The sequence below is a fragment of the Pholcus phalangioides genome, unplaced genomic scaffold (genome assembly GCF_987345545.1).
Source record: "Pholcus phalangioides strain wild (caught in Gottingen) unplaced genomic scaffold, Ppha-v1.0 ptg000003l_1, whole genome shotgun sequence".
Taxonomy (NCBI): Eukaryota; Metazoa; Arthropoda; class Arachnida; order Araneae; family Pholcidae; genus Pholcus; species Pholcus phalangioides.
The window spans coordinates 13,554,952-13,579,553 of NW_028301596.1; the positions used below are offsets into that span (position 1 = coordinate 13,554,952).

Here is a 24,602-nt window from a genome sequence, read left to right on the forward strand (position 1 = left end):
GCGGTACCATCTATATTTCAAACTGTGAGTAAAGTATGATGGAATAATATTTATAATAACATATACAGCTGTGGAATCTGTTGCTCTCAGCACAATACGACCCTGAAATGCCAATCTGCCTGTATCCATTCTTCAAATTATTCTGCAACCGATTAATACTATCTCAAAGTATTAATCCAATATAGAGTAACTTTAACAAAAGATACATGACACCACAGGCAGATTGCCCTTTTAAATAACAATGCAGTGATAAAATGAATTAATCATGGTGTTTGAGAGATGTCTCGCAAGCAGTGCAGGGATAAAGAAAAGCGTTATACCATAGCTCCTCCATACATATTGAAATATATGCAGAGTATGTACACGTTATAAGAATGTCATCGGGCCATTATATTGATATATCTTAAAATCATATAATAAAATGAAATTTTAGCTATCAGTCCAGCTATTGCAATGATTCGGAGAAGAACAACATTTATGCATAAAAAACTTTATAATTTAATAAAAATCCCCAGCAAATATATATTCTATATTAAGTATAATATATATTATATTTAATTATATATTGAAAGATTAATTAATTCAGTAGTTAGAGCTTTCGGAAATAACCACTCTAATTACCTGTTGCAGGTTCATTTGTATATAAGCATGTTTAAATTTCATTCACACAAATTATACAAGACGGATGCTAGACCCGCCAAAACAACTTCAAAGATATTTCGATGATGTTAATGATGATTACATTTTTTCATTGAGCAATTAAAAAAAAAATTAATAGTAAAATTGATTAAAATGCGTAAATTACACATGAAATTCTTTCAAAATAATTTTTTTATGATTTGAATACTTACAAACTAATTTTTTTTAATCCGTGTTCAGTGCTCAGCAACACGTTGTCAAAATTAGTCAGTCGTTTCAAAGGCACCAACGGTCCATGTTTGTGTTTGTAAACATTCAATAAAGTTATAAAAAGGGCTAAATAAAAGGGGATAGAAACTATGTCCCTCGTGATTTGAAATTTTTCTAAAGTTTACTAAACAAAAGGTTAGTTATATAGTTAACATTTGCTTCAGTTCACGAACGGGTTGAACCTTTGTTCTTTATGTAATTTTCTTTTATAAAGCGTGATGGACCCTACGCAAAGCAGTTGTAATTATCAAATAAATTTGTTTTTTTTAAATATTTTAATAATCAATTAAAGGTAATCGTAATCGAATGAATATTAATTTGAATATTTACAAGAATTGTTGAATTCTTGAAGTGATTGACACTTCAGTGTTATACAGAGGCCTTAGCGAGAAAGAGGAAACTGGCGCGTTTGATAATTAAGGCTGGAACTTAAAAGCCCGTAGGAAGAGCTATAGTATAATTATTTTTTGGAGATTTTTTTGGAACAGGTGCTGTATAATCCAGACCGCCAAATCCAATATGAAACGGAGTGATGGCATGGACGGACGTCTTTCTTGCCAAAGAAAAAAATCGCCAACTCATCACTAAAAAAGTAATAATCCCGTGATTTCAAACCGACCCCTCACAACTCAAGTCTATCACTATGTTTTAACTAAGGCTGTTTACTGCTGATTGATAATCCCGTTTTATAATCTCATGATTGCGAAATTAGAACAAGAAAGGGTAGTATGCAAAAAATAATTGAAATGGAAATATGAAATGTACAACCCCTGGGAGTAAACAAGATATTCCAACAAGAAAAACTGAATGTCAAAGCATTATGCATGATAGAGTGTATGAACTAACAAAAAGCTCCGCTCCAAAATGCTTACAGACTTAATTGATTCAAACGTCACACTCCTTACAAAAGCCTTATTATTATTAGTGACCTCTGGGGGGGGGGGAGGAGGAGTTGAGTTCGCCTTAGATAACCAACCGTTTAAAAAAAAAGGAAATGCGCAACATAGAAGTCAAAGGAAACAGAGAGGGGGAAAAACCACCAGCAGAAGAAAATGTCAGATTGGGAAGAAAAACCGCCAACAGACTAGAAAGGAAATCCCCAAAAAGTTTCCAAAGAAAAAAAAAAGGATTATAACACACCATGTTGTAGAGACCTTGGCGAGTTGGGTGGGAAATGAATGCGTCTATCGTTGGTCGTCCCAGGCTAAGTAGGTAAATATTTTGTTACTGATGTTCTTGCCCAGATTCAAACCCATGGAACATCTAACCACTGTGTCACTCAGGCCTGATAATAAAAATTAGGGTTGGAACTTGTCAAAACCCAGGGCCTGTTCCTTATAAGTTTGGGCAATGAACGAATATAAAATTTTTTGGCCTCATTATATATAGTGTTTGAGGCAGAGGCCTACCCAAGAAGAGGGGGCAATTGGGTTATGCCTAAAATATGAAAGGAAATCAATTTTGCAACTCTGTGCACAAACATAATTTGCCCATGCAAGAAACAGGCTCTGCCGAAGCCGCTATAACAGAAGTACCATAATAGTAAATTGTGAGTGATATTATTGACACATCCATGTTATAGAGGCCTTGGTAAAAAAAAAAGAAAACTGTCACAGTCATTAAGCCAGAAACTCTCAGAAGCCGCTATACAAGGTTTGTTCAAAAAGTATCCAATCATAATTTTAGGGGCATGAACCAAGATAGCTTGGGAAGGGGGGGGGGGTCAGGGAGGGACGCTGCCCACCTGGCTATTGAAAATACACTAAAAATGGTATATATATATATGCATACATTGAGTACGTGTTATTTGCCCCCCTGGAAAAAGTTGTCATGATGGCCCTGTAGGGAGGTGTAGTTTGAGGTCGTGGTCAAAACACAACAAACTTGAAGCCAATTGCTTTGCAAAATCTCTTCATAGTAAAATTTCGGTCAGACACATTTTGAGCAAATCTCATTTCAGGGAAGTATTATAATAGTAAATTGTGCATCTTGACTTATAACATGTTTTTTTAATGAATAGGTTCAAAACACAAGATGGATGAAGTAGAGTGTCCGAATTGCAAGACCACCAAGTATCGGAATCCAAATCTCAAGCTGATGGTGAATGTATGCGGTCATGCACTTTGTGGTGATTGTGTCGAATTACTGTTTGTCAAGGGCTCAGGAGCATGTCCTCAGTGCAAAGTACCCTTGCGGAGAGGCAATTTCAGGTTCCAAGTTTTCGAAGATTCGTCGGTAGAGAAAGAGTTGGACATTCGCCGGAAAATCTTGAGGGATTTCAACAAGAAAGAGGATGACTTCGTGTCCCTGCGAGAGTACAACGATTATCTAGAAGATATTGAAACTATTATTTTCAACTTGGCGAATAACGTTGATGTGGAATCTACGAAACGCAGAGTAGAACAGTATAAGAAAGAGAACAAAACCCAGATAATGAAAAATAAGGGTAAGCGTACCAAGGAGGAGGAAGCCCTCGATGAACTTATCGAAAGCGAGAAGTATGAGAATGAAACGAGGAGGCAACAAGTTGCTGAAGAAGAGAAGGAAGTCAGGAAATCTCGTACAAGGAAACAGGAAGCTCTGTTAGATGACCTCTCGTTTTCTGACCAACCTGCCCAAGATATTGTGGCATCACATTCGGAGAAGGAGGAAGACAAAAATGTCAAGCAACCACCCAGAAGGAAAATGCCATTGTTCAGGGCGAAATCCAATCAAACGAGGGTGCTCATGCAGATACCAAAAAGTAATGCTCAACTGTATGTTTATTCACCTCTGAAAATGGACTCGTGTGGACCTCAAATCTTCACTCCGAATACCATAAAAAAAAATGGATTTCTTCATCATGTTAGAAGCCCAGAAGAAGTTGATATAGCCTGTGGCTTCCTTTCTGATTATGCTTGCCACAGAGCTTTGGACGATGCTTTCAACGGTCTCTATTTTGTAGCGGACACTGCTTCGCACTGATTTTTTCCCCTCTTATTTATATATCCTCCTTTACAGCATATTTCACAAGATTGTTCATTTTGAATGATGCATTGTTTAAATCGTGTCATGATTGATTGTTGATTCGTGTCGGGGAAACATATGGAGTTGATGCATTGTTTTTTGAAGCTTTGTACTATTTTCCTACAGTTACAGAATTCATAACTATGTTATCATTAAGTGCTGTGGAGTATTTTGCGCAAAATAAAGTTGGCCACACTTTTGAAATTGTTTGTTTCCAGATAAAAACTGCGACTCAGTCAAATTCAGTCTTGAGTTTCGAATAAATTTATTTCTTTTTCCGTTCTTCTGAAGAGCAAATCAGTAATAGAAAGAAAGTCTTCCCCTTTTCACCCAAAAGCTGAATGTTACACAAAATTGATTGTCACTGAAAATATTTATTTATTACTGAATTCCTTGTGACTGAAAGTAAGAAATTTGTCACTAAAAATATGAGAAAATTTTTCAGCTTGCTGTTTTTTTTTTTTTTGTACTCCATCAGAATTTAATGAAGATTTGTTCGGCTCCCAAATGCACCCATCTTCCGGGAAATGCTTCAAAATCTCCTCGAGATGTTAAGCGGGTTGTTACCAGTCCATCAGTGTCAGTATTGCCTTATGCAAAGGGGAGATTTGGGGTTCTAGCACCCCTGAAGCCAAGATTGTAGTGTTATTTTTTTTTCAGGAAAAAACGTAAACCCCCCTTGAGAAAATTTTGCGTACTATGTCTATGAGTGTTATTGTCACTGAAAGTAGGAACATCCTCTTGCACCAAAGGTAATTCTCAAACAATAACCTTCTTAGGCCGGTATTACACTATAAAGTTTGATAAAATCCCTTTTATAAAACAAAAAATCCAAGAAATAAAGCTCATAAGTTACATTCGAGCTAATGCAACAAATCAGTTTATTGGCTATATTTTTCAAATTTTATAAAAAACACTTTTACAAAATTTTTTAGCGTAATACCAGCCTTAGGCTGGGATTACACTATAAAAGTTTGATAAAAGATCTTTTACATAACTTACCCACCCAATAAAACTATGGGCTTATTGGTTGTTTTTTTCAAATTTTGTAAAATATCTTTTATTAAACTTTTATAGTGCAAACCCAGCCTTACAAAACAATGGCTTCAAATGTGTTGATATACTTTAATTTTATTCTTTTCTTTGCTAAATCTCATCAAAGTCTGTATACTACGGAACACAGAAAATGAGTTTTAGTATTGAAATGACAGAAGTGGGGTCATTCAAGTATTACGTCAGCATCGAGGGGGGGGGGTGTTGAAGGTTGCTTATGTCATCAACCACCCCTTTTTGAAGATATGAAATATTCTAAGCTGCTGACGGGGGGGGGGGGGGGGTCAAATATCGCTGAAAATCTGCTTACGTAATACTTGAATGATCCCTATATATTAGTCAAGGAAAGAGTCAAGTGCAGGGCTTGACAAATCGAGAAAAAACTAGGCACCAACTAAATATTTTAAGAGAGAAGCGTATATATCTCTCTTGTCTGAGTGAGAAATCACACGTAGAGGTGTCACATTTAGGTGTAGGCTTTTCAGTTGATTTATGCAGCAAGTAGCAGATGCATATTATTAACCATACTTCAATTATGGAGAAATTTCATTTCCAACCAATGGTCGAAATATTGTAGTTGAACCCTTGATTCAGTGCCAACCCCACTTATCACCAAAAATTTTCAGTGTAAAAATCTTTCATACACTGTGTTGTGTTATTCATGCCCCACCCCCAGAAGACTGGGATTAACAGGGCGATTCTCGTCATTTTTTGTTTGGAGCTCTGCTCCAAGATGGGGGGGGGGGGGGGGGGGGGTTCTACCCTAATTCTTGATATAACACTAAACTCATTACAGCTCCAAAATTCTATGTAATGGATGGTAAGATATTAAATTGGGATTCGAGTGGCATGGAACCATGAGAAATTTGCCTTATTGTAGACACGTTCTACCATAAACTGGGGTGTGTGTGGGGTCTGCTTCCCTCCTCCCGTGGTAGGAGATATAGAAGGGCAATGCCCCCCCCCCCCCCCAAAACATAGATGTGTGACATATAATGCCTCTGTCAAGGTGGAAAAAGTTGTAGGACACTTTCCCCCCCACTTTTGACAATAAATGTGATTTTTTTTATACTATATCTTATACCCCCCGAACACAAGGGTGAAGCTGACAAGGCTGGGACAACTACCAGGGGCGTAGCCAGAAATTTCGTTCGGGGGGGGGGAGGGACCAAAGTGACAGAACAATGGATTTGGCCATCTTTTTCCCTTTTTTCGGTCATTTTCTCACATTTCGGGGGGGGGGGGGACCAGACCCCCAAGTCCCCCCCCCCTGGCTACGCCCTTGACAACTACTATCATCTTTTTTTATGCTATCTATTTTCAAACAAAGGGATCCTGCTCCAAGATAAGATAAGGGGGGGGGGGGTTGCGCAACACATGATCCCCCCAAAGACCTTCAAGCCTTAGAGGAGAAATAGACATATTTCTCAACCGATCTGAATCCGTCTGAGCGAGGCATCGTACTGGTGAGAGTATGATGTCAGCAGTCTCCGCCTTGGCAGTGCTGAGAACAGTGTCCCCAACATCTTTCGTCGGAAGATTGCGTAACTCGGTGAAAACAAACACAATCCCCCCATTATTTTCTTATGCCATCCACAGGAATCTAAAACAAAAACAATTTCAGCATCGATGAGATAATTCCAAAATTAATGAATTTCAGCATAATGAAAGAGATAATAAAATAAAAGATAATTCCAAAATCACAATGAAAGATATAATTCCAGAATCAATGAATGAAGTAATTTCAGTATTAATGAAAGAAACAAATCCAGAATTGATGAAAGCAATTATTCCAGAAGTAATGAAAGAAATAATAATTAATAAAGGAAATAATTCCAGAATTAATGAAAGAAAATATTCCAGCATTAATGAAAGAAATAATTTAATCTTTTTTTCATGATGAGTTCACTATCCTTTTTTTTAATCTTTAAAACCCAATATTTAGAGACAGAACTGTACATTTTTATGGGCAAATTGCTAGGCGTGAGCTTTGTTTTCACAGTCACGATTTCCTTGCATTTGATGTAGCTGCCGTGGCGGCAGCTGGATGCTCCTTCCAGTAATATAAGTTTGATGGAGCAAGGCCTTAATGAAATGTTTCTGATGCACGCTCAATCGATGTAACACTCTTCCTAAAAAGCACTAGTTGAAAAATAATTGCACCAATGGTTGTCAAAATGTAATAATTAGATGTAAATATAATCGCCTTGACTTACTGTAGGTTCTCTGGAAAGCTGTATGGCTTTGACCGACATAATTTCAAAGTGTGAAAAATATTTCCCTTTTGCTGCCATCTAGTTTTCAAGGATGGAATTATATGTGTCTCCTTTCCCTTATAAATATCAAATGGCAGCAGCTATTTCATAATGGATTTTATTTTCCTGATGTTTTCTATTCTATCCGGAGGGCGACAAAATGTTTAGACATTATAGTTATTCAAGAACTGAGCCAAAAGAAATTGGAGCAGCCTCCCCCACCCCGATAATTTAGTGGCCTCAAATTCAAACAACATATTTATATATTGAGGGTGACTACAAAACATCTTTTGAACCCTTTTGTATATAGGAGGGTGTCTCATTTACTTTTTTTTGAGTGAAAAAGATTTTATTAGCTCTGATATCCTACACTTGAGTTAGACCAGGCCTTAAATACAGGGTTTCAAAATATCATACATCATTTTGAATAAGATTAATAAATTCATTTTTAAATAGATACATGCTAGAACGGATTTAAAAGGAAGGACGACTCAAACATTGACATCATAAGAGTTTGATATGACTTCGAGTCACGCAGACAACGTCCAGACAATAATCTGTTTTTTCCCCCCACACTCATTTCAGCATATCTGGTGTTACTAAGTTCAGAACATTAAGTATGTGTGTTCGTAGGCCGTCCAAGTTGCGTGGCATGTACACTCTTTCACAAAGCCTCACAAGAAAAAGTCACACAGGGTAATGTCCGGTGACCTGGGGAGCCAAGGAAACATCACTTTGAAGTTCTTTCTGGTGCGACCAATCCAACGATTAGGAATCACATCGTTGAGGAATTCACGAACTTCCACCTTCCGGTGTGAAGGCGCACCATCCTGCTGAAAGATGAAATTATTTGAGTCTTCCTGCAAAAAAAATTTCAGGGAAAGCCACATCTGTAACATATTAAGATATGTATTGCCATTCACTTTTCCACATACAATTTGGTCTTCGAAATTGCACAAAACACATTCACTTTAGCTGACTCTCATTCATGCTCCACGATACAGTGAGGGTTTTCTGTCCCCCAGATTCGCACATTGTGCAGGTTAACTTTCCCGCTAATATGGAATGTTGCCTCGTCACTGAATACTCTCTAGGCCAGAAAGAAAAAAATTCTCATCTTCACATTTGTCCTGCATGTTCAGCAAAACTCCACTCGTTGATCCTTGTCTCTAGGAAACAAAGCTCGAGTCATCTGCCATCTGTAATGTTTCATTTGCAATAGTTTTCTCAAAATTTGGCACACCGTTGTTTGTGGAAGTTCCAGTTCATAACTCCAATTAGTTGATTTCTTTGGGCTGTGTAGAAAGGACGCTTTTATCTTTTCCACATTCTCGCTACTAACACGTGGCCTCCTTGTGGTTTTGCCTTTACAAAGACAGCATTTCTTCAAATTGGTGATACCACTTTTGAATGCTTTTGTAAGTCGGGCTACCTTTTCCAAATCGTCTAAGCATAAAAAGGCCTAAAGACTTTTCAACAGTCGACCATTGAAAAAAAAGCATAAGTACACGCTGCAATTGTTGGTCAGTCAGCTGTTGAAAAATTGCAGACTTGTAGATAGTAATAATTGGGGGGCGGAAATGTTCAGTAAAAAACTCATTTCAACGAAGGCCCTTCGCTTAAGGCTTCGCCTTAAAGGATCCATTATATTTTCCCTCATTCTGCTGTGTTCTTCAGTGGGCCCACAGGCCTTTGATGACTGTGATGCCTTTAATTCTACAGTAAGACACTCGTAGGTTGCTGAAGATTTATTTCAAAGCTTATATTTTACACACATATACTCTTAATTTATTTTCCTATTCTAATCGAATGTTTTCGTACATGCATTTAGTGTGTGTATTGTGCCTGATCTAGAGAGAATAATCATTATAAACAAAAATTCTTCATACTGGCAATAACATTCAACTCCATACATTAATTGGTGATCACATAATTCCTTAAAAATGGAAGCTTGATCCCTAATTGCTAAATGGCAAAATTTGATTTCCATAATCTCCCAAATAATAACCTTATCCTCCCAAAAAATAATTCCAATCATCCAAAATAATATTTCCTTGACTCTTCCATATACTTTTACTTCTCAAAAATCAGCTTAGCTTGGTTATAAATACAAAGCGTTTCGATTGATTGAAAATTCACTGATTCTTATTGAATTATCACTCCTTACATAATTGAAGCATCATTTCCATCACAGTAGTAATCTCAGAACACGAATTGCGTTTGAATTCAATAACTATACACAGAAAAATCAAGAATTAATTTGAACAAGTTAGGGATTATTTTGTGAGCACGATTCCTAATTCTGCTCATAAATCAGATCTTGGATGCTTTTGCCCTTAGGCCGGGATTACATTATAAAAGCGTGATAAATGATGTTTCACAAAACTTGAAAAAACAACAACCAGTAAGTCTATTGATTATATTCAAATGTAAATTTGAATTTTAAAATTACGATTCAAATGCAATCGATATGTTTATTGGCTGCATTTCTCACTTTTATCAAAGAGCTTTTACAAAACTTTTATAATGCAACCCTCATACCAATACAGGGTGGTCATAAAATAACTGTTGATATACAAGCTCTCCCCACATAACAATGGCTGCAAAGAAAAAACAATGAATGTAAATGAATTTTGAGGTATAGGGTTCTCAAACTTTTTTCACCCGCAGCACCCTTTTCCCTAATCGATGCTTATCCATGGTTCCCAGAGCAGTTTAACAAAGGATCTATTTGAGAAACCTTTGTTAGGGCAGATGCTCCATGGCACCCCTAACAAAGGTTGGCAGTGTGCAGTTTGAGAACCCCTGTATTAGAGAATAAAGAGAAAATGGAATCCCACAGCTCTCGCATCTACAGTCACAGCATCTAAATTCCAAACTTAAAAAACTCATTTTTATGCATTGCTAAGTGATCGAAGCAGTGTAAAACTCTATGGTATAGTTGGAAAGGTGTAGCACCATATAAACACCGGCACAGGACTCGGACGAAGAAAGATTTCCCAAAGGATTGGTGTGCTAACACCTCAGTTGAGGACTTCCTGCAGCAGTAATATGATCTGTATTGGTTGTTCCTTTTTGTCTGCAACTAGCACCATATTTATCACGCTACAAGTACTGTTCTAACGCCATTAATGGTTTTTACTGTTGCAATCACTTTGCAATGCATAAAAGTGATTGTTGGCATTTGAATATTTTGAAATTTTGTTACTGTAACGATAATCACAAGAGCAAGGTTTTTGTTTCTCATTTAATTTTCAAGCATATACTCTGAAAGAGTCACATCTTGAATTTCACATTTGTTGACTTTTGCAACTGCCAGGAGCTCATATTATTGCAAAGTTATTTTATGACTACCCTTTACAGACTTACTTTTACCATTTCTAATTACAGTGAAACCCCACTGCAATGATACTCAATAGAAAGATGAAGCTTTATACAACATTTTTTTATTTCTTCTCTGTAGTCTCATGTAACAATTCCCCTACAGGGATATTTTTTTGTGGTCCGTAGAGTGTCGTCATATCAAGGTTCCACTGTATAGTAAAAGTCGAGATACTAAGAATGTAGAAATGAAAGAGAAATTTTGAAATAATGTTTAATGTTTTATTTGCCATTTGATACAGTGACAATATCCATTTACAAAAAGAAAGAGGGAAAAAACCGAATCACCATTTTTTCCCCAGACAATCTGAAATGCCCAGATCAATAAATGATGCATTCATAGCTATTATCATCAATGAATAATTTTCACAGAACAACATGTAAAACGAGTCTTTCTCTGAGCATACACCCACACATACATATACACACTTCCTTGCGATATTTATATCTCAGATTCCGAAATGAACAAAAACATACACATGACTAAATGTCGTATCCACATTTGATGAAAACTGCTTTTTTTAGGAAAACAAAATTCTTAGGAACATTCCTTTACTTTCATCAAACCACGGAAGTTTTTACTTTTTGCAGAAATAAACAAATGGCTACTATTTTTAGAGCATCGATTGCAATTGAAATGCCTATTTATACCTGAAACAGGAATTAAATTCAACATAAATTCTCAGAATGACATATTAAAGTTCGACTACATGAGTAAAAACCATTTCGATGGTAACAAATAAGAAATGTTCGAGAAATCAACTAATTAAAAAAAATTTGACTGAAATATCGTTAAAATTTGAAATAAAAAATATATCCAATGCCCATAAAATCTTGCCATTTTGATCATAAAATTGAAATGTGTGTAAATGCCAAACCCATATAAAAAACTGTACAAAACTTAAAAAAAAACTTGATTAGAAAAAAATAAGGAATCGTCTCTTGAATAATTTTAATATTTTTTTTAATTATCAACTATTTCGAAAGAAAAATAGCAAACCTAAGACTATCAATATTGTATAACAGTATATATCTACAGTAAATGTTATAATGGGAAATATTTTTGAGTGAAAAGATTCAGAAGTGAATTTGTAAATTTTTAATACAAAAAAAAAGAAGTAATTTTCGCTTTCAGTCAGAGGATGTCTTAAAACGAGAATTACATGGCTTTTCCGAAAAGTAAAGATACATCACGTAGAGACAGAAAAGTAGTGTTAAAGTGCACATTTTTTGGCAACACAGAGTCATCATGATTCTCTTGCTCTAAGTTTTTGTCATAGCTACAGCAAATCCCGTCTGAGTAAGACGTGTTGGCAATGGCAATTTAGAATCCTGCCTAATGTTAAGTGTACATAGGTGATGATTCCCAGACTTGAAGAATTTCTAGTTTATCACATGATGAAATATTTTGCAAAGAAAATATTTAATACTAATAAAAGGGAAAACTACTGGGAACTTTTTGGGATTGCATAATGTGATTGTGTGACCCGTTTTCCCGAGATGTTTCTGTATTTTTCAGCGTCCTGATATTTTTAAAATAAAAATGTCTTTTTTCTGAATTTTCAACAAAGCCTACATGAATTTTTTATCCATCACTGATATCAGGGATTAAAACAAGTTTGCCAACTCATAACTGAAAATTATGACTGTAAATATGAATATTGTATCGTACATACTTGCTATGTTAAACGCCCTCCCCCCCCCACACGCACACATAGAATTCATTTTAATCTACTGTGATTTGCATTATCACTTTAATGTTTGCCATTGTTAATTTTAGCAATAACTGGCAATTTAGCTTACTTGAGGCATAATATTTGGCAACAACTGCTGATTATCTGTACTTCCTAAAGTCCTAAGTTTTCATATTTTTCCTGAGAAAATGTGATCAGCCTGGAATTGCAAAGACAAAGGATTTTCAGGGAATTTTTTTATTCAAACAAAGCACAATTTGGAGATTTTTCTTTAAAGATATGAAAAAGAATTAGAAGAATCTGGTTTCCAAATGGAAGATTTTAATAAGGCTGAAAAATTAGAGAGATTCTAGTTGAATTGGAAGCACTGCCACCTATGAGTGCATTACATGTTTCGAAAATATGAATGTTGTTATGTTATACAGATTCATATTATTGACTACAAAACTTCTGGCACTGCAATTAATGCCAAAGCATATAGTCAAACATGGGGAATCCCCTTTTCCATCTGCTTTATGGCAATGTTCATGACACATTTGTTGTTGCTGTCCTTCTAAAAAGATTATAGCGGGAAGTTATCTTTGATTGACTATGGAGCCTGGATATCACACTGAATGACTTTCACGTGCCTTTGTTCCTTAGAGACACAATTTGCGGGACAACGGTTCTACAATGATGAAAAGTTGAAAAAAAAACTAAGTTTAAATAAAATTCCAGAAGTAGAATTCTACGACTAAACCCAGCTTCAACAAGTGTTTGGACATTAGTGGTAAAAAACTTCAATAACCAGTATATAATTTTAGTAAAAATGTTTTAAATGGATGCTAGCTGCTGCATTTCTACTTTTCGGACAAGCAATGTAACTTTGAAAAACTCTATATAAAACTAACAAATAAACCATTCATTTTACACCTGACAGTAATAATTTCTGGATAATGTGCAACTAAAACAGTGATTCCATTAAAAAAATATTTTACAAGGATAAACCATGGATATCAGTGAGGAAAATGACAAAAAACATCCTACTGTAACGGTATGAACCCATAGCAGGTGGAGGGACCATCCCATTCAAGTAAATGGCATTGATTTAATGTTTACATCTCTAATAATAATAGTTTTACCTGAACTATCAAGTCACATCGACTGAGGTCAGTAAAGTCATCCTCGCAGGGGTCCACCCAAGGGAGCAAGACTTATGGTGAAATTCAAATTTTGTTAAAATTTCTAAGATTTAAATAAGCTTAAAAAATTATGTCTTATGTGAAATAAAAATAAATTGTAATGAGTTCTAATTCATGACTCTTGTTGTGTTTGCTCGGGATGCTTATTTTTGATTCGATTGTGACAAGTGGTTCATCACACACTACTAGCATATTAAAATATCTTTTCGTGTAAAATTTAAAATAAGAACAGGTTGTTACATTCAAATTCTCGATCCTACAAATATTTCCATTTGCTTTCAACTTATGACCCTTTCTAAAATTCTATTAAATCAATAATCGTAATGATACAACCGTGGAACACTATATATACCACAATCCACTCACAAAGAATTTTCCAACGTGAAAACAATAACGACTTTTCAGGTGAATAATAACACTATTACTGAAACTCTTCCGGACAGTTTATGAACATGAATTTTTCTATCTACTGAATTTCGTATATATATATTTGTGAATGACAGTAGAAAAGAAATAATAACGACAATCTCTCGGTTTTGTATGACAACAGTATTACAAATTTTACTACATTTATAAATGGAGCATCAAGATTTTTCACGTTGACACAATATATGCACAAAAGTGAGGAAAAACAACCTACATATAAAAAAAGAAAACAAGCAAACTCAAATGTAAATAATAATGGCTGACATATAAATTTTCATTCTCAATTGAAAAAGCTAATGAATTATAATGGAGGGAGGAAAAATAATATTACAACACTGAAAAAAATTTATGTGCAATTGCAACAAAACACTGCGGTGATGACATCAGCACAATTGAGAGTTTTCAAATTTCCATGCACCGCCGCCACAAAATTTATGGGTTGGAAAAAAAAAGTGGCTCGTAGAAACATATTATGGATGTCGCGCAACACAAAATGGCGAACATGAATGAATATCGACAAACCAAAATTGCAATAGAAAATCTTGCAAATAAAAACCAGAATCTAGCAAACTAGACAACTTTCATCATGGACTTAATCGTGCAGCATGTATTTCAATGCGACACAAATTCAATACAAATACAAAAAAGCAATAAAAAAAAACTAATTTTGTTTCCTTGCAAAACATCTTCCTTCTTTGAATTCAGAAGTTTATGGCCTCACATAAAAAATTAACTAATGATAAGGGTTTTCATGGGTGTAAAAGCCAGATACATACACTCACACACATATATGCTACATAAAAAAAAAGGAAAAAAAAAATCTGTCTTATGTAGAAGTTTCCTTTTAATGCACTTTTTTCCCCCTTCCTGAATTCCACTCGGAAACATTTATTTTACACAAGCTAGATTGGCTTCAATGAAAAACTTTGAACATACATTTCGTCAACATTTAAGGAATCAGTTTTAATTTCGACGTAAATTGCTTTTGTCCAAAGCCAGCTGTATACCACTCATCATGAATAAAGAATCAGCTTCACCTCTGTCCATTTTCTTTATATCAGAAATAGCTTTGATAATGGCCTATTAAAAAAAATTTGTTTAATTTAAAAATACTGAAGGGGGAAAGAAATATAAATACAGTTGAAGCCATTTATTAGAATCACAGATAATGTTATCAACAGTCTGTCCAGCTGAAATTTGGTTCCATTTTTCAGATCCTTCACAAAATTCTGGATCCGTAAAACAGACCCAGGGCTCCCACTCAAAAAATTAGGAAAAAGACTAAAAATTAGGACTGGGAAGGGTACTCCTCTCCCCCCCCCCCAGACACTATAATCATAGCATAAAAAAAATTCCTAAAATTTTTTTTTTCAATTGCATTTTTTACTTTTTCATAGCACTATTTCAGTGCCCTATAAGACTAACTCAAGCCAAAGCAAAATGACAGAAATAACTTGATAACAAAAACAATTTTTGGCCAAAACAGTGTACTAGCACAACCACAGATAATTCTTTTCTGTCTCTCCTAACAATATATATTACATTCTTTTTTGGAGTTTCCCAAAGTGCAGAGTCTGTCAACTTTCGACAATGCACAGCAAATTATGAAGACGCATTTTTCAAGAATGATGCTCCTTTCAGACCACTTTCAAAAGCACAGTGCAAAATGTGTAAATTATACGGTCTGATGTAAATACGTCAAGCTGAACTGGATGGCTTTAATGCATTGTTTATCTTTCAACAGAATTTGTTTAAATTTTAGTGCTCAATGCCACTGTAATCGTTTTTGACAAATGAATCACTTTCATTTCTAGCTCTTTGCTGAGCATTTGTAAATATTGTTTATGCCTCAACATGCCTTAAAAATACAAAAGACAATTGAATGTTATCAGGTATCATCAGAGTCACAATACCTAGAATAGGCCTATGTACCCAACTGCTTTGTTATGCGAACTGTTGTTTCACAAGTACACAAAATGTAGACTATAATTTTGAATAATGAATGTGTACTTGTTACTCTATCCAAGACCATGAAGTACTAAATACAATTTTTTTTTCCTCCAGACAGAAGTTTTAAATGGCTACTCTACTTGTTGAATCCTCAAACTAAACAAATGAGAAATGAATAAACCAAATGGTCTGCATACACCTTCCCCCCCCCCCCAAGTAAACTTAAAAACAATACAATTTCTGCTTTGGCAGAATCATTAATTTCAATCTACAACATTTGCAATATTTGGCAATATATCAATGATTCCCTTGTCAATTAGAATTAAACTAATTTTATTGATAGGATTTGGTAAAAAAAATAGGAAAAGTAGGACGAACCGAGAAAGCAGGACATTTTACCAAAAAGTATGAAAAGTAGGATGAGTGGGAGCCCTGCACAAAAGATCCCTTCACAAAATACAAATTAATGAAATCATAAATTTGGCCCTTTTCTTTTGTGATTAAGTAGATTTACTTCCCACAAAATTGTTTATTTTTCACAAAATTAATGAATTAATCCACAAAATTAATGACCTTCACAAAAATATGGAAAATTTTCACAAAAACAGACCCTATAAAAAAGTCTGGACAAACCCGTGGTTATCATTTGGGTATTGTTATCACTTTCTTCAGTTTATGGTGGGTTTCTTTTAACTGACAACGTTTACAGATTCTTGGATGGGAGACTATTTAACAAGGGAACCAATGGAAAATACTGTACATTATGAAAGGTATTGTGATCTGTAAATACAAATTTTAACTCCTCACAATTTCTGAATAAAGAGAAGGATTTTAGCTTAAAAAGGGTGGGGGGGGCAAATTCTGTTTTAGAACAATAGAGGAAAAAAATATGATTTAAAATTTTGAAACTTGTTATGTGGGAAATAAAAAAAAAACTGTCATCTCATTTCTATACACCTGTTTCACTAAAACAGACATATAGTTATCACACGCACACAACCAGGACTTTTTCCAGATAGAGTTATTAGAAACCCTAAGTCCAGATGTAATTACATTAACAGGCGAGCACAGTAGCAACCCATAAGAAAGAGGCTGACAGGTATTTTGCTATAAACATTTTTGTAAACTACAAATTTACTGAAAATCAATTTAGTAAGTGTAGAAAAAATGGTTTCACTATTGGATGTTGGGGCCCAAGTTTAGATGGGAGAGAACAAGAAAAAAAAGTTCCAAAGTCCCATGAATGAGAAAAGGTCGAGCAACACCGCTATAGAGTATCAGTAATATCACTGGACTCTATTTAGTAGAGACTAAATCTAAATACCAGAGTCCAGTGATAACTAGACTCTGGTATTTAGTTTTAAGTTTCAACGACTGTTTAAAAAGCACTTAAATAAAACTAATCTAAATAACAAACCTCAGGGCACCAGACTTGATGAATGTAGTTGAGGATGAATGATGGACTGTCATAAGTGCATCTTTCCATGAATACGTTGAAAAAGTAATCATACAAGAATTTTTTCTGTAGGGGGGAAAAAAATGAAAATAAAGCACATTTTATGAAAAAGCTTGATCTTTTTTTACACATACACTGATACCTCGGCTAATAAATATTTTCATTGATATGGATGCATGTGGCAATATAAAACAGTCACGACATGAGCTAAATTTTCTGTGCCAATCATCATGAAGAGAATTACAGTCACTCAAGCCCAATTAATTCTTGTCTACCTCGCAATCTATTTCCATATGTACCATATTTCTTATTGTGCATAACATTGAAATATACCTAGTGACCAAAATACTAAATTGTAGGACTAAAATGTCATTTAATTTGGCAATGCTAGCTTAGCTTGTATATGATGCTTAAGAAACTCCTGTAACTTATCCTTAATCAAACTTATTCTTACTTTTGCACTATGATATGGTGTATTTACTAGCATTTATAATGCAATGGTTTTCCAATTGAAGATGCATTTAAACGTGCAAAACAAATGCTTTGGGTATCAAGTCCTGTCAGCTCTGGTTGAAAATACTCTTTAAAAACTACGAATTTATGCATCCCTGAACTAAGAAATTTTTAGGTGAAAATAAATGAGTTTAATCAGTGTACTAACAAATGCTACATGAGAATTTTCATATGGAATAAAATGTTGGGCAGATCAGAAAATTTAAAATATCAAAATAGACATTTTTTCTCAGTAATTATAATTCCGAATATAAAACCCTTTAATCTACATCAAAATAAGTGTTTTGTTATTTAGCATACTTATCAGGTAAAAAAACTATTTGACAATATTAACAATAAGTTTTTGATTGTTTTGACACTGATTTAGTTTCTGAAGTCAAAAACATAACCCTGATGCCCTATCACACATATTTTGAATAAGCAGCTCTATTCCACTTAGCAAATTGAACACAGGGAATAAGTAGTTTAGATAAACAAATCATAAAATTATATTTAATATGTTATAAACTCTTATGTTGAAAAATTAAAAAATTATAATTAATTTTTTGTTTTAATTATTGTAATAAATTAATGTTTAAAAATAAAACACTAATATGCAAAAAAGTTTTTCATCATGTTATATACATATTGTGTTCAGAACATTATCAAAAAGCATTCATTTAGGTTTTTGATGTCAAAAACCCTGTTCAATAAAGCTTAAAAAATTGGAAAGCTTCTGGGTAAATCGGAAGCATTAGCACCTATGCATTATCAACAAAAAACTACAATGAGGGTAACATTTTCTTTCTAAAATATTTTTCTCATATCAGTCATTATTTTGAAATTTTAAATACTTAATGCGTTTTCCCTGCTTTTTCACTGCATAAAATCCCAAAGAAAGCACATTTTAAAACTAACAAAAATCTCATGTAAGAAACTAAACTTGCAACAGAAATTAAAACACATATACAGAATATATATATACTAGCTATGATACACGGCGTTGCCCGGGTTTTCTTCAATGAGGCTTTTTTTGGAGGATCACGTGATATCACCCTCTTTCTTTGAGGAACATGCAAACCGTGTCTAAGTTCACCAATATGGCGACTTCCTGCGCAACTCATGAAAGAAACAAATCTAGATTTAAAGAAACTTAAAAATAAATATATATATTTTTATTTTTTAATGGGTGCTAGGTACTTTGATTCCCCCCCCCCCCCGAACTTCTGCTGCAAAAACGCTTAATTAAAGCTGTGCAATTTTTTCGATGTACTTTTTACGGGTCCATAATTAATTGTAAAATATCCTAACCCACATGAATTTATGCAGTTGAATATTAAAAGACAAAACGGAGACATTAATTCTCATGATTGAAAAGATATAAATAAAAAGTTGAAATCAATGTTATTGTATGAATATCCAACTCAAAAATAGGTCCGGCTAATTGCTTCATATTTAATTTTCTGGGCTTTGTATATCTCTAAGCAAACTCAATATTTAAAAAATCCAGTATTTAATACAACTTTTAAAATTATTGATGTGACAGAAAACTCCACCAAATTTCCGCATTTCTACATTAAAATCAGCAATTTTAACACTGATTTCTATGGGGATTATCCTTTTCCTGACCCACAAAGTGATGCTGATGATTATGACATCATTCAAAGAAACCTCATTACTGGGAGTATTGAAAATGTGGCAAACCATTATAAAGGCATATACACATCTTAAACGCATTGCTAGGGAACCACGCTAACCAAAGTAAATGTTCGGAAAGTGATTGTTGAGGCCCAAAAACCATTGTTGCCCATTTGGGGCATTTGCCTTGCTCTGACAAAATTTTAAAATAGCCTATCATTTAAGTCGGGTCCCATTTGGTATACATGTAAAATTTGGCGATGATCGATCTAAAACTTTAGATTTGTATAGATAACACACACACAGACAGAAAATCAATTTTATATATATAGATACATACTGTTTCTGCATCATCAATTGGTCCGAACCACGGCTGCTCATTAAGAGTCTTTTGATCCTCAATGACTTTGCTGAAGAACTTACTGTGCCGCTCACTGAAAACGGCTCTTTCGTACACACCTACTACATGATCCTATAGATGGAAATAAAGCAATCCTCTGAATTAAAAAAAAGTCAATCATAAAAATACTGATAACATTTGAGATAGAAAGCTTCAGCACACTACTCGTGATGTCAGCAAGTAGTCTATTCTCCCTCAGAATATTCAGGGAAAAAAATTCCCTGCTCGTGCCAGTATCATCGCGTCCGAGTGGCGTGGTGGAAAGATGCTCTTCTACCACTGTGAAGGCTGTTGTCACGGTCCTGGGTTCGAACCCGAGGGAAGATATAAATAAGATATTTTCCCCTAACGAGCTTGAGGCAACCACTGACAGACAGCGCCTTCATTTCCAACCCATCTCATTAATGGCAGTAAATTGCAATATAGTGGTATGGCCAGAGTTGGTGTTTGGTGAAGTAGTATCATAGTTGTGAGGAAAAGAAATGATCGGGCTCAGAATTGGTGATTTCTATTCCCCACATCCAATCACTAAGCGATATTTGTGATTGGATGTGGGGTATCAGGGATCTTGGTATTTGTGAGCCTTCATTTCTAGGAGGTGCTGGTACAATACTGCAAAAAAGGTATTCTAATTGATTGTAATATTATGACATAAAAAGCGGAAAAAGTTTTATGTTCTATAAAGGAAAGGGTTGGTGAAACTCCTATTTCATCAGAATTTTATGGAAGTTCGGTTTCATAGATAGATAGAACCGCTCACAACCCTGGATTGATGCAAAGCAACTTAATTCTGTTACCACAAAAGAGGCAGAGTTGTGTCGGAAAAAGTTAGCAAAGATTTATAGCAATGCCGCCCCCCCCCCCAGTCCCGTGCTTGAAAGTATTGAATCACTCACATCGTTCTCCCCATGAAGACAGCTATAAAACTTGATGTAATGTACAAACCATTTGACTAAAATAGATAGCTGAACCCAATGACTAGCGAGAAAAGTTGCACGTTTGCCCAGTGACACATAAGTGCTGGAGACTGCAGCCTGAGATTTCAAAAGAAGTGTGGAAAAGACAAGAAGTCGGCATGTTGAAATGGGAGAGATTTGAAAATGATCTAAATATTTGATGATATGAATAAGAAACAGCAAACCGAAATCACAATGTTCTTTCAGAAAACATCGCCAACAACCGATGCACCCTGTTTTACATTCCCTTCTACCCTGCTCTTCTCATGATATTCAATAAATGAGAAATAAATAAAGACCCTATGGTTTCGGTTATTCACAAATTTCTGTATTCGTGGTCAGCCCCAGAACGTAACCCGGGGGGAAGGGGGGGGGGGTTGGTGACTGTACTTTCCTTGATCCTTTAGTAAGCATAATCAAAAACTGACTTGAGCAAGTTTATCATTGATTTATCATCTAACAATGAACCGATGAGGAATTACAAATGGAAATATACTAAGCGAGCTAATAAATTCAATGAGGAGGGAGAGAGCTCTGATACCTTATATTTTACAGTGGGATCATTATGAAACAATGTCAAGAGACTGAAATAGCATCGAGTTTTAGACAGGTTTCAGTTTTACAACGGTGCACACCAAGAACTAATTATCATTGTGACTATCTTTTGATTCCGTTCAAGACAGGTTTCACTGTATACTGTATAATAATAGTTTCAGCTTGACTTGTTCAAATGCTGCATCTGCATCAGTGTGATGTTGGGCTTACTAGGTTAATATAAAACTCAATCTGAAAAAAAAGAAAAAAAAATGTATATATATATATATATATACTTACATCAACCTTCCCCGCTTGAATATGCTCTAAAATTTGGTCAACCGGAACCCTGCAATCATGAATATAGGAGTAATATTTAATAATGCTATTGAAAAACAGTGTCTAGATACATAATAATAGTAAAAAGTAAAAGAATTCAGGCATCTGCCATTTTATCTCCAGTATGGAAGACAGATGACAAATGTTTTTTGAACAAGAAACATGCACAATCCTAACATCAATAGATGTTAGAGAGAACCATGTAAATACACAAACATGCTTGCATACAACCTTTTCTGGTACGCACAGATTGGTAAGAAATTAAGACCAGAAGAGTGCTTATGAGATGCACATATGGTGCAGAGTCTTAACATTATTTATTTGAACTATTAGCTGATAAACAAATGTTGGAATTCACAACTTATTTTTTCTCCCCAAAAATAACCAGTACACAGTACAAGCAAATCCAACCTCCTCCCACAAACATAGGGACAAATTTTGAAACAGAATTACTTGGCTCATACACAAATACAGTGAAAGTCTGCCATAGCAAGTACAACTTACAAAGAGAATCTCGCTATTACGAGTGATCTGCACGTGACTGTCAAAGTGCTAATGATGAAGATACAAAAAATACCAGTTTAGATACTAGTTAAATACCTATAGATGAGAAGTTAGGACAATTTCGTTATCAAGTCAAAATAATTCTAAAACAATGGCAGCTTTTCCTTTCTATTACTTCAAAAATGAACTAAGAATGGATTACCAATCATTTCCAATTGCACATGCTCCTTGTGAACATTATTCTGAGGTAGTTTTAATGAAAAATGGCCATGGGGGAAAGTCACATTTTTTATACCTCTTCCCCTATAAGAATTACCAAATATTAATATACATAAACAACTTTCCACTTTTGTGTTCCAGTGACTAACAGACCACACTCATTCTTCACTGTCAGGATTTGACAAGAATTCATGTTGTTTTCCCAACAGCTGGGCAAACCCATGTTTAAAAAAATCTTCCCATCAACGGAAAGATGTTAATGAGTCAGTGGAATCACAAACAATGAGATAATTGTTGGTAAGTTATTTGATAAACCAGTCAAATCATTCTTAGAATGTGAAATTCTGTGCAGAAAATTTTTGAGAATCCACTGCTGTGAGAAGAAAATTGATTTCATGATTGTAGAATTCTGTTCGTTCACCAATATTAGAATATGATTCAAAAGATAATCATGATGCAGGTAAAGAATTCTAAAGTTTTATCTGACAGAGCAAAATTACCTCATAACAAGCAGTCCATTATAACGATAGTTTATCTTATGTTCGTGAGTTGTCATTATAACAGACTTTTACTGCATATACGGTATATCAACAGAACAACAAATGTCCGTAACATGTCAATATAAAATTGATTATTTAGAGCCCTTAAATTAACTTTAATCAGGCTGGGATTAACCATAAAAGTTCTTTTATAAAACTTGATATGGGCAATCTATAAGCTGATTGTTTGAATTTGCTTGAATAAAACCAATAATCTTATTCATTGCATTTTGAAGTTTTATAAAAGAACTTTTATAGTGCAATACTGGCCATATTCTTCAAAAAGAATTTAGACGTTAAAGACACAGGAGAATTTCATTTTGAGCAATGAATTAAAATTATGATCGCTGTTCATACAGAAAAAATCTTAGGTGAAACAAAGAAGAGGTTAAATTACTTACTCATCTATTTTGACACGCTTTTCCGTTTGACTAAAACTTTCAGATAAATCATCAGCAGACAAATCATAATCATCTTTGCTTAGGGAAAAGCAGTGAATATCAGAAATACTTCCTGAAAGAGGTGATTTTAAACCGGCCGTTTGATTATTCTTAGCTTGCTCATCTGTAAAAATAGTTAACAATATCGAAAACTGAGTTTCTCTCGGAAATGATGATCAGTGACTTTCAGGGGAATAGACCACAAAAACATTCTTATACATGCATAAAAAAGAGAACTAGCACATGAAATTCGACAGCCAATAATCACAAAAGTTTTGATATGGTAATAAAAATAAAGTTGCCAATACTTGAAAGTATAATGCAAATGATTAGAGAAATCTACAAAAATCGATACTAATTTAAAGCAATACTTAGCATAATCGTTTACCTGATTGGAGACCAGAGAAAAACTGTGTGGGTGATATGTTCATATTTAAAGTCTTTCGTTTTCGGACGAAACCTTCAGCTTTCTGAACTGCTTTTAAGAAAGCATCTCCATGTTTGCTTGATTTGCCAGCACACTATATAATGCGAGGAGGGGAGGGGGGAGAGAGAGAGAGAGAGAGAGAGAGAAAGGAAATATTAATGTAAAATAGTTTAACAAGTGTTTAATATATTGAAAATAACATGAAAATGTATATTTTTATCATACTCAAATCTTAACCTTTAAATACACCAAAGTTTACATACCAGAAATTTTTTATGCAGCTCTGCATTATTGTAGGTCATCAATTTCTTCAGAGCTACTTTCCGACTACATTGAGAGGAGAAAATGAAATTTTCATCACGCAAAAAGATTGTTTATGCAACTTAAAACATAATTACATTTAAAAAAATTAATTAAATCCTTTGGTTTATAATTATTCATTTCTTGAAAATTTTATATAATTAATAACAAGAATATCATTTATAAAATATTTAAAAATAAGTACAGAGAAAATATTGAAACATACTGTCGGTTTTTTTCAATGGGAAGCTCAATGAAGAAAACAGAAGCTCGTTTCTGTTCATCGTGGATGCGACATATCTAAAATAGCAATAAAAAAACACTTAGGGATCTGCTAGTTACAATGAATGAAACTATCATAGATGCAATGCTTGTGCTATACCAAACTATGATCAAATATGCTTTCTGAAACAGAATGCAAAATTTCTAGTAATTGGAATTCTTCTCTAAATAAGTTTAAAAAAAATTGAAAGCTGCATATAAGTGTACAGTGGAACTTTCGT

General features: G+C 34.4%; 3 protein-coding genes across 4 annotated transcripts in view; 1 reads left to right on the forward strand and 2 right to left on the reverse strand.

Moving 5' to 3' along the window:
• The window catches only part of LOC149088129 (uncharacterized), a 29,216-nt gene extending 28,486 nt beyond the window's left edge, over positions 1-730 (reverse strand). Inside the window, exon 1 of the mRNA XM_089244752.1 lies at positions 622-730. The gene's annotated coding sequence lies outside the window, so the exon portion shown is untranslated. The remainder of the gene's footprint in view (positions 1-621) is intronic.
• A 182-nt stretch (positions 731-912) lies between these two features.
• On the forward strand, positions 913-4,119 carry Mat1 (CDK-activating kinase assembly factor). The gene is made up of 2 exons (XM_089244777.1): positions 913-1,044; positions 2,930-4,119. The coding sequence occupies exon 2, from the start codon at positions 2,944-2,946 to the stop codon at positions 3,871-3,873; it is 930 nt and encodes a 309-aa protein (XP_089100903.1). The 5' UTR covers positions 913-1,044; positions 2,930-2,943; the 3' UTR covers positions 3,874-4,119.
• A 6,693-nt stretch (positions 4,120-10,812) lies between these two features.
• The window catches only part of LOC149088131 (uncharacterized), a 60,307-nt gene continuing 46,517 nt past the window's right edge, over positions 10,813-24,602 (reverse strand). Inside the window, exons 5-12 of one of the 2 annotated variants that reach the window (XM_089244796.1) lie at positions 24,326-24,399; positions 24,063-24,126; positions 23,761-23,893; positions 23,334-23,445; positions 21,632-21,680; positions 19,782-19,913; positions 17,273-17,377; positions 10,813-14,985 (exon numbers count right to left, since the gene is read on the reverse strand). In XM_089244796.1, coding sequence (XP_089100922.1) covers positions 14,869-14,985; positions 17,273-17,377; positions 19,782-19,913; positions 21,632-21,680; positions 23,334-23,445; positions 23,761-23,893; positions 24,063-24,126; positions 24,326-24,399 — 786 coding nt within the window. In that variant the 3' untranslated portion in view covers positions 10,813-14,868. Of the gene's footprint in view, positions 14,986-17,272; positions 17,378-19,781; positions 19,914-21,631; positions 21,681-23,333; positions 23,497-23,760; positions 23,894-24,062; positions 24,127-24,325; positions 24,400-24,602 lie in introns of both variants that reach the window. The other variant, XM_089244788.1, reaches the window with a different exon arrangement.

Excerpts from the sequence above, each read along its gene's own strand:
- Mat1 (XM_089244777.1), top strand. The coding sequence starts at position 2,944 with ATGGATGAAGTAGAGTGTCCGAATTGCAAGACCACCAAGTATCGGAAT.